The 20,658-nt window shown below is 49.8% G+C and overlaps 1 protein-coding gene across 1 annotated transcript in view; it reads right to left on the reverse strand.

Annotated features, from left to right (window-relative positions):
* Window positions 1-11,601, reverse strand: part of LOC121878366 (inorganic pyrophosphatase-like) — a gene marked incomplete at its 3' end in the record, with an annotated part of 94,444 nt that extends 82,843 nt beyond the window's left edge. The window contains 1 exon segment of the mRNA XM_042384602.1: window positions 11,349-11,601. Within this exon segment, the coding sequence (XP_042240536.1) occupies window positions 11,349-11,586 (238 nt within the window).
* Window positions 11,602-20,658: the final 9,057 nt, after the last annotated feature.

Raw genomic sequence — 20,658 nt, forward strand, 5'->3', positions numbered from 1 at the left:
ATAAAACTGGAGGCAGCATGACGTCATATCCATGAAGCTACACAGCCCAGCCGGCCCGCCAAGTTTGTTGACTCTAAACATGCCCACACTCTGTGCTACCGGTACCGCTCTCAAATTTTGTTCCATTATGCCATCCTGCTCAACATGGGGTTCTACCAAGAGGGACAGGAGAGATTCTAAAACATTCCATCGGTAAGTATTGAAGTCGGAATTAAGTTATAACAAGCAAAGGTTGATTAAATAAGGAAAATTACTAGTCATTCAACTTGATACCTGTAATATCACGATATTGTGTGTAATATGCCCCCCCACCTCCTGGTGGTGATGGTTAAAACAGTATAATGTGTTGTGATGTACCCACAGTAGTTTTACAAAATAAGGCTACGAGTTATATAAAATATGCCCCATGAAATACTTTGTCTAGGGGCAACTGGTACGGCAGGGAAAATTATGCCATGTCGCCTCCATGCGTTAAATCCACCAGATACCCTCAGCTTGTGGTTGGTTGGTATGTTTTGAAAGTGCAACTTGCAACAGACTTGCCAGCCATGGTGTTCTACGAAAACGTCAAGGTGATCCGGTTGCGCCTGGTGAACATCAACGGCATACAAGTGGAAAGGATTGTTCACCAGGGGGACAACTTGAAGCTGGGAGTGATCTCCCACCCTGAAATAGCATTCATGGACTCAGGAGAAATCAACGAACTTCTCAAGGAACAACTATGCTGTCTAAAAAAGTTGTCAGAAGCAACTGCCCTTGTAGGGCACTATGAAACGTTACCAAAAAGGCTCAACTGGCCTGGGAAACCGTGCCAGTGAAGCCCTTCAGCAGATCCAAACGCTACTATAAATGCCAGCGCTACGGACACACCACCACCAAGTGCAAGGCTCAGGGGTATGTGTGGAAACACCGGGCATCGCTACACCTCCTGCCCCAACCAAGAGAAGAAATGTGTAGCCTGTGGTGGCCCACACAGTCCACACTCCTCTGCCAAAAAGCTATGTCCCACGTGGCGGGAGCAGTGCAAGATAGCGAGGATTCGCCAAGACAAGAAACTTACATACAAGAAGACCCTCCTTGCTGTTCACTCCCAAGAAACGAAGAAACAAGAAAAGAAGAAGAGAGAGAAAAAGAAAAAGCAAGACATAAAGAACTATGAAGTCATCAAACCACAAGTTATCAAGAAACTAGATAATGAGCCCGTTGACCCAGATCTCAGCTCATCAGGATCAACTCCTCAGGCTTCCTCAACATTTACAAACATCCTGGACTCGAGGAAGAACAAGACCAAGACACTCGTGAGTGGATAATCCAAGAAAAGAAAAAGAAGAGGAAGAGAAGATCTTTGTCTTCAACATAAGCCCACAACACAAGACCCGTAGCAGCTCGCCCATCAGTAACAAGAAACACCAAGAAAGAAGACAGAAGAATCAAGTTACCCGGTCGTAAATTTGTCTCCACCAATAAGGGCTCTGCCCCACTACCCCGCAACCTGTGCTAAGCCACGGCAATCTATCCTCTCCTTACTACAATCTCCCTTCCCTCACTCCCTTTATCCTTCCACCGAACTAGCTTCACCCTACAATGTTTACATTTGAGTTATGGGGGATTTTAAAAATATCTTAAGCAGTTTGAATACTTTAAGTCGGTTACAAGATCGCTTAGTGTAATTTACTATGTTTTTTGAGCATCCGTCCCTAGATCCGGTTGTTGGGTCCTCATTCCGCTCAAATAAGCCCATCATCACGTTCTAAAACCATGTCCACAAAAATCCATCATAATTTTCGCTATTAGAAAAGTTCCCGTCACTAAAGGTACATTATGCCACCAACTCATTTTCATTAAATCCTAATACTCTGTTAGATCAGTTCAGGCTTATGCTACGTGAGGTTGTTGGGTCTGAGTTGAAGTATGCTGTTATGTTAGGTGGGATATTCTCCTTCAACCATTACCAACAAGCTTCAGAGACATTAGTGAAACAATACTCGAGACACAGTGGTGACACAGGAAAGACTCTACCACATCCATACATTTAATTTGCTCTGTCCTTCTGCATAATCCGGTTTGGTCGACTTTTTCGGGGGTAGCAGATTTAAGAGGAGCTCTTCAACCGTTAGTTTTCCTATGATAGAGTATGCCAGTGTTCTAGGACATATACAAAAAATCACATATGCACATTGCAAACTCATGCAAAGTGTGGTTAGGTTTTGGGACACAAATGTGCCTCATCTACGACGTCGTGCGTCCTGATTACTATACCAAACTGTACTAATTATTGCATCTAACTTATAATCACCGTGTACATTCCAATTGTTACTTGGACAAGTTCATGAAATGACAAATGAACTTGACATCATAGGTTAGGCAGGATAGCTTAATAAAATTATAGCAATAAAATTATAGGTTCCATATGTCAGTAAACCCTCACCCATCCTGGGGAAAAAATTGTCTGCCCAGTGGTAGCACATGCTTTCAGATAGCAGCTCGTACATAGGCTGATAAATAACCCAACAAACAACCCAAATCCCAGTGCTGAATGGAATATGACAAAAACTTGCAGAGACCCTCAGTCAGATTGAAAGAACACACTGGTTTGATGAAAATGGCCCGGAAATCAATGGACTCGTCGATGAGCTGCTTTAACTGAATGGCAGAACAAACCTCAGTCTCAAACCAAAGCTGATACCTTCCACAAGAAGAAAGCGGCGGCCCAGTGCAAACTTCGTAATTTAAAGAACAACTGGTTTAAAAATAAAGCATGTGAAACATAAAAACTTGCAGATCAACACAAGATGCGAAAATATTTAAGTTTCACAAAACAAAATTTATGGGCCAATCACTTCTAGCGCAGCCTCCTCCGCTCATCCGATTATAACTCCCTAATTAAAGACGAAGAAGGCATTCAGCACTGGAAAGAGCACTATCATTCACTGCTCAACCGAAACACCAACGTAGATGTCTTAACTACCCAGCAGGTCCCTCAACATTCAGAGCTGACCCACCTCAGCTATCCTCCATCCCTGGATGAGGTAGTTACTGCCATCAAACAGATGAAAAATTACAAGGCCTCAGGGCCTGATGGAATCCCAGCCGAGGTGTATAAAGCAGGAGGACCTCTGCTTACCAGCCGTCTCCACTCTCTCCTGGAGAATATATGGGAAAAGGAGGAAATCCCCAAGTTCTTAAAGGCATCTCCAACATCAAGGGAGACCGGTGAGACTGTCAGACTGGGGCAATTACCGCGGGACCTCACTGATGTTCGTAGCTGGCAAGATTTTCGCCAGAGTCCTCCTTAACAGACTTCTTCCTGAGGAGGAAAACTTCCTCCCAGAATTTCAATGTGGCTTTAGAGCCATCATGTGGCACCAGACATGATCTTTGCTGCCCACCAGATACAAAAAAAGTGCAGAGAAGTGCTGTGACCTGTACATGGCCTTCATCGACCTAACCAAGGCCTTCGACTCGGTCAAAAGGGAAGCCCTCTGGTGGACTCTCAGCCGAGTGGCTGCCCACCAAAATTCATCGCCATTGTGAGGCAACTCCACAATGGCATGAACGGCAGTGTCCTGCACAATGGCACCCAGTCTGAGCCCTTCCCCATCCAAACAGTGCCAATTTAGCCGGCGGGTGGGCATCCAGTACCGGATAAAGGGTCTTTTCAACATAAGGTGACTCCAGGCAGGAACAAAGGTGTCGGCAGCTTCCATTACTGAACTTCAGTATGCATACGACCTCACTCTTGTTGCTCACACTGAACGCGACATACGGGAGATCCTGAACACCTACACAGATGCATATGCACACTTCGGCATTGAGGTGAATATAAGACTCAAATTCTCTTTCAGCCTGCCCCTGGTTCAGCCACACCTCCACCATCTATCCATCTCAATGGTACCACTCTCTCTAATGTTACCCACTTTCGGTATCTCAGCTAACACCTGTCCACCACTGCAGACATCAATGAAGAGATTCAACATCCGATCAGATGTGCATCTCAAGCGTTTGGCAAACTCCGAAACCGTGTCTTCAACTGTAGGGAGCTTAAACTATCTACAAAGTGGTCCTTCCCACCCAGCTATATGGCAGCAAGACATGGGTCACATACAGGAGGCACCCAAGGGCACTTGAAAACTTTCACCAACGTAGTCTACATTTCATCCTCCGAGTTCGCTGGGAAGACGAGATAATAAATGTCAGTATTCTCTCTGACACCAACTGTAGGAGCATCGAGGCAACCATTATCCATGAACAACTATGCTGGACTGGTCATGTTACCTGCATGGACGACAGTAGACTGCCAAAGCAGCTACTTTAGTCACCTAACGAATAGTAAACAAACAGTAATGCTTGCGGGCAACTGAAAAGGTATAAGGATAGTCTGAAGACAAACCTGAAAAAGTGCCAAATCGACCCCCTCACCAGGGAGACGATTACTCCACACCATAACGCTTGGAGGAGCATTGCACGAGGTGTCAATACTTTCTAGTTAGCTCAACTGCAAACCGAGGCAGACAAGCGCTAACGCCGGAAAGACACTGCCGCCTCCCCCGCCCCCCCGCACTCAATGTAGCCCTCCACATATGCAACATCTGTGAACTACTATGCCGGTCCCATATCGGCCTCTTTAGTCACCTCAGAACTCACCAACGTAGGTGACAACCTTAATAACTCGTATCATTGTATTAAAGCCGGATTATCGTCATAGTCGATTACAAGTGACAGCAAAGTAGTAGTATAGTAAGGAATGAGGAAATTAGTGAAAGAAACTGAAAATTGGTGATATATACAGTACAGTATATCTCTTTAAAATGTGAACAAATCTAAAGGGTAAAATACTTACCGAGAGAAGTGGTGAAATGTATCTATCGAGGAAAGCGGTGAGATACATAGTGAGGGTAAGTGAAATTATATTTAGCATTGTACAGAGATACAGCACCAGGAAGAGATGGGTGATGAGTATCTACCAAGAACACAAGATACCTTATCACCAGATATCGGCAACTCTCCTATCTTGATACTCATAAAATGTGGCAGACAGACAGAAAAAATTATCAATAGATAGATACAGATATTCGGTCAGACATCTTTGTACAAAATATTCCAACTGGTTTGAGAGACAGGATGAGGCTGGGGGTTGGGTAGACAGGGTGGTTGGGTGGGGTTTGGGAGGATAGCTGGGTGTGGGTTGGGGAAACAGGGTGGTTGGGTGGAGGTTGGGGAGACAGGGTGGTTGGGTGGGGGATTGGGAGCGGGATAGTTGGGTGGGGCTTGGGGAGACAGGGGTGGTTGGGTGGGGGATGGAGACAGGGTGGTTGGGGTGGGGTTGAGCTGGGTGGGGATGACAGGATAGCTAGATGAGTGGGGATGACAGGGTATCTGGGGTGGGGGATGATGACGAGACAGGATAGACAGAATTGTGGTTGGGTGGGGGGTTGGGAAGCAGGATAGCTGGGGTGGAGATTGGTGGGGAGACAGGGAGACAGGAAGTGGGGTTGGGGAGACAGGTGGTTGGGGGGGTGCTTGGGTGGCTGGGGTGTGGGTTGGGGAAACAGGTGGTTGGAGTGGGGTTGGGAGACAGGGTGGTTGGGGAGACAGGGGTGGTTGGTGGGGGATTGGGAGCCGATAGTTGGGTGGGGCTTGGGAGACAGGGGTGTGGGTGGGGATGGGGAGACAGGGTGGTTGGGTGGGGGTTGAGGAGACAGGATAGCTGGGTGGGGGGATGACAGGGTATCTGGGTGGGGGATGACGAGACAGGATAGATGGTGGAGACATGGGGAGACAGGTGGGATAGCTGGGTGTGGGGGGGGAGACAGGGTGGTTGGGTGGGGGGCTGGGAAGACAGGATAGCTGGGTGGGGATGACGAGACAGATAGATGAGTGGAGATTGGTGGGGAGACAGGAGGCAGAATTGGTTGGGTGGGGTTGGGTGGGTGGGGGTTGGGGGAGACAGGTGGTTGGGTGGGGGAGACAGGGTGGTTGGGTGGGGGTTGGGGAGACAGGGTGGTTGGGTGGGGGCTGGGGAGACAGGTGGTTGGGTGGGGGGGACAGGGTGGGGTGAAGCTTGGGGAGACAGGGTGGCTGGGTGGGGGCTGGGGAGACTGGGTGGGGGCTGGGGAGACTGGGGAGACAGGGTTGAGGAGACAGGATGGGTGGCAGTGTGGGGGAGACATGATACGGGGTGGGGAGTGGGTGGAAGTACTAGAGAGACCAGATTGGTAGCTAAAGCTGGGGAGACAAGACATGGGCTGGGGAGACAGGGACAGTGGGGGAGCTGGGGGGCTAGAGACAGGTGGCTGGGTGGGGGCTGGGGGAGCACAGGGTGGCTGGGTGGGGCACAGGGTGGCTGGGGTGGGGGCTGGGGAGACAGGGTGGCTGGGTGTGGGCTGCAGCCAGCAGGGTGGTTGGGTGGGGGGCTGGGGAGACAGGGTGGCTGGGTGGGGTTGACAAGCCAGGGTGGTTGGGTGGGGGCTGGGGAGACAGGGGTGGCTGGGGTGGGAAGGGGGAAGGGGTGGTTGGGTGGGGGGGTTGGGGAGACACAGTGGGGGTTGGGGAGGGTGGGGGGGAACAGGGGGGGCAGGGGTTGGGGAGACAGGTGGCTGGGTGGGGGCTGGGGAGACAGGTGGTTGGGTGGGGGTGGGGGAGACAGGGTGGCTGGGTGGGGGGGTTGTGAGCATAGGCTAATGGGGGTTGGGGGAGGGGATGCTGGGTGGGGTTGGGGAAGGGGTGCTTGGGATTGTAACAGTAGGTGGTTGGGTGGGGATTGGGAGACAGGTAGGGTGGTTGGGTGGGGCTGGGGAGACAGGTGGTTGGGTGTGGGGGGTAGCACAGGTGGCTGGGTGTGGGGGGCTGGGGACAGGGTGGTTGGGTGGGGGTTGGGGAGCACAGGGTGGTTGGGTGGGGCTGGGGAGACAGGGTGGGTGCGGGGTTGGGGGAGACAGGTGGTTGGGCAAGGGTTGAGGAGACAGGGTGGTTGGGTAGGGGTTGAGGAGACAGGGTGGTTGGGTGGGTTTGGGGAGACACCGGGGTGGTTTGGGGAGGGTGGCTGGGTGGGGGTTGGGCAGACAGTATGGGTAGGGGCTGGGGAGACAGTATGGTTGCTTGGGGTTGGACAGGGTGGTTGGGTGTGGGTTGGGAGACAGGTGGCTGGGTGGGGGTTGGAGACAGAGGGTGGTTGGGTGGGGGGGGCTTCAGGGACGGATGGTTGGGTGGGGGTTGGGGAGACAGGTGGTTGGTCAGGGGTTGAGACAGGGTGGCTGGGTGGGGGCTTGGGGTTGGGAGACCGGTGGTTGGGTGGGGGCTGGGGAGACCTGGGTGGGGGCTGGGGAGACAGGGTGGTTGGGTGGGGGCTGGGGAGACAGGGGTGGCTGGGTGGGATGGGGGGGGCAAGGGGTGACTTGGGTGGGGCTGGGGAGACAGGGGAGTTGGGTGGCACAGGGTGGTTGGGTGGGGGGCCAGGAGACAGGGGTGCTTGGGTGGGGGCTGGGGGACAGGTGTCTGGGTGGGGGCTGGGGGAGACAGGGTGCTTGGGTGGGGTTGGGGACAGGGTGGTTGGGTGGGGGTTGGGGAGGGGGTGGGTGGGTAGAGAGACAGGGTATGGTTGGGTGGGGGCTGGGACAGGTGGTTGGGGTGGGTTGGGGAGCACAGGTGGCTGGGTAGGGGTTGGGGAGACGGGTGGCTGGGTGGGGGGCTGGGGGAGGGTGGTGTGGCTGGGTGAAGCTGAGGAGACAGGGTGGTTGGGTGGGTTGGACATCCAGGTGGGCTGGGTGGGGGTTGTGGAGACCGGCATGGGTGGGGTGGACAGGGTGGTTGGGGTGGGTTGGGGAGACAGGGTGGTTGGGTAGGGGGATGACGAGACAGATAGATGAGTGGAGATTGGTGGGGGAGACAGGATGGGGTGGGGCTGGGGAGACAGGTGTGGGGTGTTGGGTGGGGGTTGGGAAGACAGGATAGCTGGGTGGATGACGAGGGGAGACAGGATAGCTGGGTGGGGTTGGGGAGACAGGGGAGACAGGACAGAGATTGGTTGGGTGGGGGTTGGGGAGACAGGGGCTGGGAGAGACAGGTGGTTGGGTGGGGCTGGGGAGACAGGGTGGTTGGGTGGGGGCTGGGGAGACAGGGTGGCTGGGTGGGGGTTGGGGGAGACAGGGTGGCTGGGTGGGGGGGTTGGGGAGACAGGGTGGTTGGGGTGGGGGCTGGGGAGACAGGGTGGCTGGGTGGGGGTTGGGGGCTGGGGAGACAGGGTGGTTGGGTCAGAGACAGGGGGCTGGGTGGGGGGGGAGACAGGGTGGCTGGGTGGGGCTGGGGAGACAGGGTGGTTGGGTGGGGGTGGGGGTTGTGGGAGACAGGGTGGTTGGGGTGGGGGGGCTGGGGAGTTAGGTGGCTGGGTGTGGGGGTTGAGGGGAGACAGGGGTGGCTGGGTGGGGGCTTGGGAGACAGGTGGTTGGGTGGGTTTGGGGAGACCAGGTGGTTGGGGAGACGGGTGGTTGGGTGGGGCTGGGGAGACAGCATGGTTTGGGTGGGGGTTGGGGTGGTTGGGTGTGGGTGGGGAGTTAGGTGGGGGTTGGGAGCCGGAATAGCTGGGTGGGGTTGGGGGAGACAGGGTGGTTGGGTGGGGGTGAAGCTGGGTAGGGGCTGAGGAGGACAGGTGGCTGGGTGGGAGACAAGGGTGGGGGAGATTGGGTGGTTGAGACGGTGGGGTTGACAAGGTTGGGTGGGGGCTGGGGGAGCGGGTATGGGTGGGGGGGCTGGGGAGACAGGGTGGCTGGGTGGGGCAGGGGCTGGGGGAGACAGGTGGCTGGGTGGGGGTTGGGGAGACAGGGTGGTTGGGTGGGGGCTGGGGGAGACAGGGGGTGGGGGTGGGAGACAGGTGGCTGACATGGTGGGGGTGGGGAGACAGGGTGGTTGGGTGGGGGGTTGGGGTTGAAACCAGATTGGTTGGGTAGGGGGTGAGTTGGGGGGTGGTTGGGGTAGGGGGGCTGGGGAATGTGGGTTGAGACATTGGTGGTTGTGGGTTGGGGAGACAGGTGGTTGGGGCTGGGTGGTTGGGTGGGGGTTGGGGGAGAGACGCAGGTGGTTGGGTGGGGTTTGAGAGCAGTGGTTGGGCAGGGGGCTGAGGAGACAGGTGGTTGGGTGGGTTTGTGGGAGACCGGGTGGTTGGGGGAGACGGGGTGGTTGGGGGTGGTATGGGAGCTGGGTGGGGGGGACAGGGTGGTTGGGTGGGGAGACAGGGGTAGGGGAGACATTGGTTGGGTGGGGGGTTGGGGACAGGGTGGTTGGGTGGGGGCTGGGGAGAGCCACAGGGTGGTTGGGTGGGGCTTGGGGAGACAGGGTGGCTGGGTGGGGGTTGGGACAGGGTACAGGCTAGAGACAGGGGTGGCTGGGGTGGGGTGGGAGAGCCAGGGGGGTTGGGTGGGGCTGGGGAGACAGGGTGGTTGGGTGGGGGGTTGTGGAGCGGACACGGGTGGGCTGGGGCTTGAGGGCATGGGTGTGGGGTAGCTGCTGGGTGGGGATTGGGAGACAGTATGGTTGGGTGGGGGTTGGACAGGGTGGTTGGGTGTGGGTTGGGGAGACAGGGTAGTTGGGTGGGGGTTGGGGAGACAGGGTGGTTGGGTGGTGGTTGGGGAGAATGGGTGGTTGGGTGGGGAATGAATCAATACCAATACCCCCAAAACTTATTCCTCAATATTCCATGATTAATATGCCGTTACTTGGTACAGTTTCTATCAACGTATTTACGAACTCCTGAACCTTATCACCCGCAATTAGAAATCAGACACTTGGACTCCACAACCAGTTTCATGTCTACTCGTTATATTCCAAAACAATATGCATCAACAATAAACTAACGTGGATTTTTTAATAATATATCGAAATTTCTAAAATTACTGTGGCGACTGTACACAGAAGTGTCTAAACTATATAAATAATTTAAAAAAATCTTATCTTAAGGGATACTGAGTAACCAAACATGCGTACCACTTCCCTGGACCACTTTTTTCTTTTTTATATATATACGGGGAATAGCCCAGCCGGGCAGGTCATCGACCAACTAGACCTGGGGGAGAGGGGGGGGTATAAAGAGTAAAAAGAAATTAAAAATAAAGAGAAAAAGACTATGTTAACCTACACCACGAAGATGCCGGAAAACCAGCTTTTTGAAGTGAGGCAGAAAGAAATACAAGAAGGCAGAGTATTCCACAGTTTGGCTGTGTGAGGAAAGAAGGATGTACTATAACGGGTTATTCTAGTGTGACCGACCTCTGCACAGAAACGGTAGACACTGCGGGCAAGACAATTGTCATGAGCCCACGGCCAGCCGGCGGTACACAGGATGCCAAATCCACCGAACATTGCCCGTTAAAGTACCTGTAAAATAGAGTGAAGCAACATTGCGGCGAAGAGAAAGGGAAGAGAGATTATCAACTAAAGGATGAGAGTTAATCAGACGAAATTGCCTTTGATTCCACCCTATCTAACAGTTTTGATTGATACGTTTATTGATACAAAAAAGACCCTCAATAAGCGTATCAATCAAAACTGTTAGGGTGGAATCGTTGGACAGAAGAACCTCCCCAGATATGAGAGTTACGGCATTTTTACAGCATTTCCAACTGTTTACAATTATCAACATTCTCACAAGTGTATAAGAGTACACTTTTCAAGACACGTTAATATTCACCCTCTTATTTAAAAAAATAATGAATAATCACTTTTAAACGACCTTCCTGGTCTTTTGAGCTGTTGATATCGTGGAAGGAAAATATAGATCTACGGTTTGTACGTTCATGAAAATGTGAATAGTTGTAAAAGGCCCCTAAATTGATTTTAATCATACTCGGGTCGTATAATCTAAAATTAAACGAAACTTTTAACATGACAACCTGGCAGGTTACTTAACTTCAAAATCTCCCGCGGGTAAAGTATATAAAAGACCGATTCGTCCATTTAAATACAATTATACAAACGTCATACTCTCTATTTTCGAATATTCCAGAACATTTTGATGCATAGTCCTTATATTGTACGCTAGACTTAAGAATTAAAAATAAATCCGAGAACGAAACGATAATAAATTAATTGTCAATGTTGTAAACCATGCTCTCCCGGACCTACAGTACTGTATATTATTTATTCTTTTTGTTTGTTTCCTGATTGACAAGTCTTTTTCTTTACGGATGCATTATATAGGTAAACTTTCCTGTAAAATTACGTCAGAATGACCATGGCAATAGAGGTATCTTAAAGAAATTTCCAAATGATATCCCGCCTAGTCACTAACAAGCAACTGGCTAGACCTCCGTATCAGTATTTAGATTACTAAAAACAGGCATAAACAAGCCGCTACTTACTGATGAACACCCTGAAGTCGGTGGTATTAGGGCATCCCTTCTCGAAGATACTGTAAGCCATACCTCTGGATGTTTCTGGAATGTATGGGGAAGACTTGAACCGTTTTGGTGACGAATTCTTCACCAGTGATCGACTGGCAGACACAAGCGAGGCTAGACCGGCGCGCATCCCCATGTGAGCCATGTTCCTGCTGCCATCTGTTGGCAGCACTTCTATGACAGGTTCGTGAGCGCTCATTTCAAACAGCAAACAAAAGGGTTAAGCTAGCGCCATTAGTTATGTAATTAATTGCACATTGAATTGGGTGTTTAACAATTATCAAATGAGCTCTATTTTTTTAATTATTTCAGATTATAATGGATATAAATATGGCTTCATGCTAATGCTATATTTACACATTCATATTTGTAAGACCGACAAAAAAAAGGGATTTTAATAATTATATAATTTGTCGACATAATTTGATATATGTTTAAAATCTTCATAAAAACAAAGCTATTTCCACCTCTGTGTTAGCTAGTGTTCAGTGCATACTTTCAGTAAGGTTTTCGGTGAAGGTTATATTTTTTCCAATAAAATCGTTATTCAAGATCACATTGGTTGGTTCAGCATGTGTATACATTAACAGTGCACTAAGTGAATTCAACCAAAGGTAGGTTTCTAGATTACAGTAAAAAGTAATGACAGGTAGCAGTTAGTGGAAACTGAGACTCACCTACCTGCACAAAGAAGTCTGTTCACACGTCCATGATTCTTGAAACGGTCTTTCCATTTTTTTTTATTTCATCGTTCTATTTTGAAGTTTTTAACCATAACCAAATCTCTGCACTGACTGTCTCTCCCCATTTCTTACTTAGGTGATTTATTAATTGTTATTATTATTATTATTATTATTATTATTATTATTATTATTAGTATTATTATTATTATTAGTATTATTATTACTATTATTATCATAATTGCTATGTTAACATTAATAGCAGTGGTACTAACAGTAGTCCATTTGCAGAGCCACGTGGAGCTGTATACATTACAGTATACCGATAATAAGCCACCCATCCCATTGAACACCCTTAGTAAAACGAGCATTAAAAGGTTACAAACAGTACAAAATAAAGCCCTCAGATTTATTTATTACATAAAATATACAGACCACATCAATAATGAACAGCTACACAAGAGAGCAAACCTCCTCGCAATCAATGTAGAAATACATAACAAAGCCGCAAATATTTGGAACAAAGTGACTGAACTCAACACAGAAACTTACCAAAAAGTGGATAAGTATTATAGATACTGTAATGAAGAAATCCAAGAACACGGTTGGTTTAAATCAGCCAAAAAGGAAGTAATTGAACCATCTCCTTCCCCAATATACACATAAAACATTAATAGAGAGAATGAAAGATGAGAGTGACCTACCAGCTCCACTAAGAACCTGGCAGGCCTCTCCATACAGTGTGCCTTTAGACTAACAAAACTAACATTTAGCTAACACAGCACTAGGATCCCGCTTCCTCTATCAAGGAATAAACAATTGAAATTGAAATTGAACTAATACCTAAGCAAAAAAAAAAAAGTTACAACCCTCCCAGCCACACAAGGACCTGGAAGGACCCACTAACTCCACCACAGTAAAAAAAAAAAAAAAAGTAAGAAGTATAATAAGCAGCACGATACAAATAAACCAATACTAATACAAAGGTCTGACGACCCGAGGGAATTATATAAAAAAAATTGATAAGACTGAGCGATCTGGTTGAGCCCATGTTCTTTCTACTCCTACCTGTATTTCAGTTTCACCACTTTTCTTCAATCCCTAATATTCTTCTTTCACCTATTAACTCAGACAAAAATGCCAATAATTAATAAGTGGCTTAAAAACGAAGGTTACGGTGAAAACAACTTGCTGTATTTTTCGCCTTTATCACTTCAACTATCATGTTTTGAGAGCCATTTGTTTTTCATGAAAACTGATATTAAATTATTCATATATCAGCTGGTGCAGTCCAGTGCCGCAAGCGTGGTGTCATTGTATGTACCGCGCAAGCATTATGGTGGGATATTCAAGCATCCATGGCCCTATACACCTGTAGTGGACGTCTCCCCTACAAACTGCGTAGCACCGCCACCACCTGCTATCACATTCCAACGTGCCGTTGCCTAGCAACCAAGCGAGAGCTGTCCCCAGATGTTACCGTATCTTAGCAACGAAACTATTCACCGGCGACTTCTCGGGTTTTCCCAACATGACTCATAGCGGCTGCTGGGTATATAAGCTCTGTCTCTCCATTGAGATTCATTCTGCCCATTTTCCTGAACAAGCAACACCTCCTCCAGCAAGCTCCTAGCTGTTAACATTTATTCAACCAGGAGGCCAGCAACAGGCAACATCTTCTCTAACGAAGCTCCTGCACATCTACCTCCTTCAACACGCTACTCACCGAACGTCTTCTACTGAGCAGCTCCCCACCACACGGCATCTCCAGCACCAGACTGTCTTCATATAACTTATATATTATACAAGAAAACCACATTAGAGTTTCCTTCCATCCTGAGTGCTAGACAACATTAATATCTCGATACCCCTACAATGGTGACTCCCGGAGATAAGCACTCACACAGGATGGAGGACGGACGGATCTCTCTGCCGACTTTCAACCACAACGTCGAGGACTGGCTTGACCATGTGGAAGCAGCCCTCGCCGGCTCACGAGCGACCGACGGGCAAAAGTATTGCGCCCTGCTCTGTGCCTTGCCCACGGAAGTGGCCACGCGGGTCTCACAAACCATTTCCAACCCTCCAGATCACAACAAATTCGCTACCCTGCGGGCTGCCTTGAAGACGTGTTATCAACAGACCAGCCCCAATCTCCTGCAAGATCTATCCTCTACCTCCCTCGGGAACTCAACCCCGGGACGTCTCTGGGAGGAGATGTGTCGGCTGAACTCCCGTCACACAGACAGACTCCCCGACTCTATCCTGCGCCAGCTTCACGCACAAAAGCTACCCACAGAAGTACGCAACATCCTGTCCGCAGTAGATTACTCTACGACACCGGAACTATATGCAACCGCGGCAGATAGAATTTTTAACGAGTGCGCTGCTGCACCCCTTGCCTCCACGGTCACACCAGTACCTACCATCGAACTTGTAAGCCGGGTCAACACCCCTCAGCCGAGCAATACCTCACAAGACATCAAGGACCTGTTGCAAATTTTGAACCGCAGGATGGACACCATTGAGCAGTTCTGCTCCTCCATACCCGCTGCTGCGCCGGTTCCTGACTCACACACTACGCCCTACAAGTTCCGACACACAGCAGCCAACCCCCAGCACAACAAATTTACCCTCTGCTGGTATCACCAGACTTTCGGCCGCAATGCTCGAAACTGTGAGCCCTATTGCACCTATTCGGGAAACGGCAACACCGGAGGCTGGTAGACGCCTCAGCCTCCGTCCCTCCAGGCGTCTCATTACTGCGCGTCACCGACCGCACCTCCGGCAAGAAGTTCCTCATCGACACCGGTTCATCGGTCAGCCTCATCCCTCCCTCACTACGAGACAAGTCAAAGCAACCCTCGTATGACCTGTTCGCTGCCAACGGTACCTCCATCGCCTCCTACGGCGTACGCACCCTCGCCTTAGACCTCGGTCTGCCCAAGACTCTGCGTTGGTTATTCGTGATAGCAGACGTGTCTCAACCCATCCTTGGTTTCGACTTCCTCACCTTCCACAAGCTCGGCGTCAAACCAAGTCATCTATGCCTCATTCATGAGCCTACAGCACGCAAGATCCAGGGTTCTCGTGCCAGACACACGGACGCTATCACCTGTCTTGCGCCTTCCAACGAGTTCTCCTCCCTGCTCGACGAATTCAAGGAGCTTTTCTCACCCCGAGTCTCCCTACCCCCACCACCTACGTCGGGAATTTTCCACCACATCGAAACCAAAGGACCACCAGTCTTTTCACGCCCTCGCCGCCTGCGCCCTGAGCTCCTGTACACAGCCAAAGTAGAATTCAACAAACTACTGCAAGACGGCATCATTCGCCCTTCAAGGAGTCCCTGGGCATCGCCTCTTCACATGGTTCCTAAGCGAACACCCGGCGAGTGGAGGGTGTGTGGCGACTACAGAGCCCTGAATCTCGTCACCAAACCTGACAGGTACCCTATTCCGCATGTCCAGGACTTTCACCACAAACTTCATGGCAAGACTATCTTCTCGAAGATCGACTTGGAGCGTGCTTTCCACCAGATCCCAGTAGCACCGGCAGATACCCAGAAGACAGCCATCACCACTCCGTTCGGACTCTTCGAGTACACTTTCATGAGTTTTGGCTTACGCAATAGGGTGTGTCATTCGGAGGCGAATTTTTTTTTTTGAGTTTGAAAGATCGGCCCATGGTATTAATGATGTAGTTCTATGTGCAGAATCATGTGATATCTTCAGATTTGAAAAGTTTTCATTTTTGCTAGGTAAATTTTAACTTGAAATCTTATGAAAATTCAGTATTCCCACCCTTTTACCAACACCACTAAATAGCTTATTTAAAGTAAAGTAAATGTATCAGGTTAATTTATTAGGATGAAAATGATCCAGAATAGTGAAACGAATGATCTTGACACATTTATTAAATTTAATATTCCTTTAGAAAACAAAATCATCAAATACAAAAACCGGTTTTACTACTGCGACCCGGTGTTGCTGTACACCATAGAGAACATGTCTTTCTTGCTGCTGTTTCTACTCATCACCTCCCTGCTGACCACCTGAGCTCGGATATAGCCTTCCCTCCTCTCCTGGCTGTACACGTGACTGCTGGCCTCACTCACTTGCTGTACACAACGCTCTATACTCTGGGTGTGCGAGGGCCAGGCAGGGACATGCATAGGGTTGTCCAGGAAAGCTCTGACTTGAGCATTGGTGAGGCTGCAGGTAAGAGGGGGCTCACTGCCAGCCTGGATGTTATCCAGATCTATGAGATCAGTGAGGGTCTTGGCACCTAGATTGACTTCAGGAGTCTTCCTGACCCTGAAGGAATCGTCACCAACTGATTCGTCATGCCCAGATCCTCTCATAAGTCTCATATCCAAGATCTTTTTGACTGCCACTCTTCTCTCCTCCTCATCCTTACTGCAGAGCATTGTCTGCAGAACTGCCTCGGGATGAGCATACCAGGAAGATCTCCTCACAGTCTGCTCCACAATCTGAACAACCTTCCTTGGCTGACACCTCAGGAGCTCAAGCTGGAAGAGAACATGCCTCGGACCTTCGGAGAACGATGACTTGACCTTGGTGTTGAACCAATTTGGCAAGTAGACACTCACGATGAATTGGACAATAAGTCTCAGGTTGTGAAGCTGGTTCCCTTTCGGTTTATGATGAGCGACCCAAATTCTGCAGAACCTGAGAGCCGTTGTGAGCCACCTAGAATGTGAGACTGGACCTATCTGCAGGTAAGCAAGTCTATCAGGCATGACCCCAGTTTTGATGGCACTGCAAATCATGTAACCATAGTACTGGTCAGTACTCAGGTCGTCAATGACAGTATGTGCAAGCTCAACGAGTGGAGGGCCAACTGTGATTTTTTCAAAGCTCGGACTTATTTCTAACTCAGTGGCAGAGTCCAGCATCTTGCCAAGAGGACCAGACCATCTGTTGTTTGAAAGAGTCTTGCCATCCAGCCCTGGATCAGATGTCTGAGTGGCAACTCGTTGGTGTGTGGAGGTCACAAACAATCCAGACCAGCTCTCCCAATCTTCCGCTCTATCCACTGTATGACCCCCCTTGCCACCCTGTGTTCGTGTTGGTGCTGTCCCCTCCAATGGCCTGCAGGGTCTGGTCTACGTTCCTCTCTCTGAGCCAGTTCACAATGTTATCTGCCACTATCTCAGCTGGTTTCCTGATGTCATCTTTCTCTGGAGTGAAATGCCACAAATACTTCCCTCCTGGTTCACTGCAGCAGGAGTAGTGTTCCTCCTTCACCATGGCAGGGAACAACTTGTCAGAATCTCCAACTTTCATGAACACTTTAGTGTCATCCCTTCTCCCATCAAAGAACAAACAATTGATTCCATTTTCTCTTATCCCCTTATCAAACTCCTCTTCTAGGTTACGACAAGTTTCTCCTGAGCTCTCCTTACTTTGTTATGATCTATCACCAGGTGAACATCATCAGGTGTTATCAAACCACCGTCAATCCAGGCAGCTGTTGCTATTCTGCAGTTTCTCTGAGACCAGGTGTGTCGCATGCTGGCCAGAGCTATGCTCGATATCTTTCCTATTTCGAATCTTATGCCTGGAAGGTTTGGGATCATTATTTTCTGGGTTAGGGACAAGTCACCATTCTCCTGGTCAGCACTCGATCAGCCATGGGGAAGTCATTAAACTCCTGAATCAGCTTGACTCAATCATCGGCCTTTTTTACCTCACCCTGGGCCTTCTCAAGTCTCTTTTCCTCGGCAACTCTTCTCCTCTTCTGTCTCTCTGTGGCAGCCTCCTGTCTCTTGGACTCCGGAATATCTTGGCTAGAAATCATGAGAGCCCCTATACTGCCAGTCTTCTCTCTCTGTGCTTTGACAAATGCCAGTTCGATCACAGGAATCTTCAGTTCACGCTTGCAAATACAGGAGATGTGGGCCTCGGATTTACAGTCACGATCGCATCCAAACTCAGGACAGAGAACAATTGGGCACTTGCAAGTAATTATGTCAAATAACTGGTCCAGTTGCTTGGCAAAGCTGTCCTTAACTGCAAGTTTTCCTCTCCTAAGAGAGATATCTCTTGCCTTTTCCCAACTGGCTAGCAGTCTCTCACTAATCTTCTTCTGACTTGTTATGACTGGAGGCTTGAACTGAGCGTTAGCCAGAGTGTACTGTGCCAAGACAACTTTGGTCATATCACTGGCAATGTCTTTGTTTGTGTAAGTTCTTTGGTTCTTTTCACTGATTTGCCTGATTAAAACACCGTATCTCAAAGCATCTCTCAATGTAGGCAACTCCGACTTCAGGAGAGCCTCCCAGACCCAAGATAGTGACTGAGATGGCTGATTTTTGGTTCCTCGTCCTGACACAAGCAGCCATCGCAAATATTATCAACTTATAAATGCATCAGAATCTGAAACAGAACAAAATATTGTTAGTTGGGTTGTTAAAGAATGAAGTCAGAAAGCAATGTTCACTATTTAATTGTAATGCACTAATGCAGCATGTTAGATTTTCGATAAATTTCACGCTAAAATTTACCTAGCAAAAGGTTGCAAAATATTGAAACTGAATTTATTTTCTGTTTATATACACTAAAATCTACCAAAAAGTGATGGGCCATTAGTTTTAGCTGATCTTCCTCCTATGACACACCCTATTACGCAATGCAGCACAGACTTTCCAGAGGTACATGGACCATATGCTTCGCGACCTCGATTTTGTCACCGTCTACATTGACGACATCCTCGTCGCATCTTCGACGCCTGCCGAGCACCGCCACCACCTACAACTCCTTCTCCAACGCCTGCAGAACAACAACATGAAAGTTCATCCTGCTAAGTGCGTCTTTGGAACCTCGGCCATCGATTTCCTCGGTCACAGAGTCTCGCCCAGTGGCATACAACCCCTACCACAGAAGATAACCGCGATTAGGGAGTTCCCCAAACCTGAAACGGCGAAGAAACTCCGAGAGTTCCTGGGTTTAGTCAACTACTACCACCGCTTCATTGACAAAGCTGCCACCGTCCTAGCCCCCCTACACGACCTTCTCAAGGGACGCCCAAAGAAGTCTCACAAGTCTCTCATGTGGACTCAAGAGGCTACTACGGCATTCACCACTATCAAACAGCACATCACACGCCTCACCCTCCTGGCCCACCCCGCACCTAACGCCCGGACCACTCTCACAACAGACGCTTCTTCTACTGCAGTGGGCGCCGTCTTACAGCAGGAGATCAACGGAATTTTCATGCCCGTTGCTTTCTTCTCACAACGGCTTCAACCACCACACCTCAAGTACAGCGCTTTTGATCGAGAACTCCTGGCCATATACTTGGCTGTCAGACATTTCCAACACTTCCTCGAGGCCCGTCAGTTCACTATCTTCACTGATCACAAGCCCCTCGTCCACGCCTTCGCTTCAGCTTCCCAGTCACATACACCTCGTGTCCTGCGCCACTTGGCTTACATCTCGGAGTTCTCCAGCGACATCCAACACATTAAAGGCAGCCACAACGAGATCGCCGACGCCCTCTCTCGTTGTATATCCACCATTCTTCCCTCATCTCCACCCATTGATTATGGGCAGCTAGCCGCGGCTCAAGAGAAAGACGAAGACCTGGCAGCATACAAGACATCCCCCTCAGGCCTCATACTCCAAGAACTCCCTGTTCCTGGCACAAAGATAAAATTGTGGTGCGACGTATCCTGTGGACAGCCTAGACCGTTCGTGCCTCACGTCCACCGCCGCGCTGTTTTCGACCGCATCCATGGTCTCAGCCACCCGGGTGTGCGGGCCTCCCAGCGCCTCCTCACGCAACGTGTCGTCTGGCCCGGCATCAAGTCTGATACTAAGAAATGGGCTGCCCAGTGCCTGGCCTGCCAGTCCTCCAAAATACATCGTCACATACGGGCCCCCTTACAAGCCTTTCCTATTCCCAAAGGACGTTTTCAAGTAGTACACCTCGACATCGTGGGACCTCTACCATCATCCTACGGTAGCACCTACATCTTCACCTGCATCGACCGTTTCACCAGGTGGACAGAAGCAATTCCCATGCCCAACGCTACAGCAGAGACTACTGTCCGCGCCTTCATGTCCGGTTGGGTTTCCCGTTTTGGCCCCCCCCCGCAACCGTAATCACTGACCGAGGAGTACAGTTTGAGTCACAACTCTGGCAGCACCTCCTACAGTTCCTCGGCACGTCTAGACAACGCACTACAGCATACCACCCTCAAGCCAACGGCATGGTAGAACGTTTTCACCGGCAGCTGAAGGACGCACTCAAGGCACAGCACGACCCTTACAGCTGGACTGATGCGCTTCCCTTAGTGCTCCTCGGCATCCGTGCGTCACACAAGGAGGATATGGACTGTAGCCCAGCAGATCTGACACTAGGCGAGCCCCTTCGGCTACCCGGGGATTTCTCACTCCCTCCTGATCCCAACCAAACCACTCCAGCCGTTCGTCACGACTTACTCCAAAAGCTACGACAAGCAGTTTCTGCATTCAGAGCTACTGCTCCACGCCAGCCTACTCGGCGCCCTGAACACATCCCTCCTGCACTACTCACAGCCGAGTATGTTTTCGTCAGGCATGATG

The sequence above is a fragment of the Homarus americanus genome, unplaced genomic scaffold, assembly GCF_018991925.1.
Source record: "Homarus americanus isolate GMGI-L3 unplaced genomic scaffold, GMGI_Hamer_2.0 scaffold51859, whole genome shotgun sequence".
NCBI classification, from domain to species: domain Eukaryota; kingdom Metazoa; phylum Arthropoda; class Malacostraca; order Decapoda; family Nephropidae; genus Homarus; species Homarus americanus.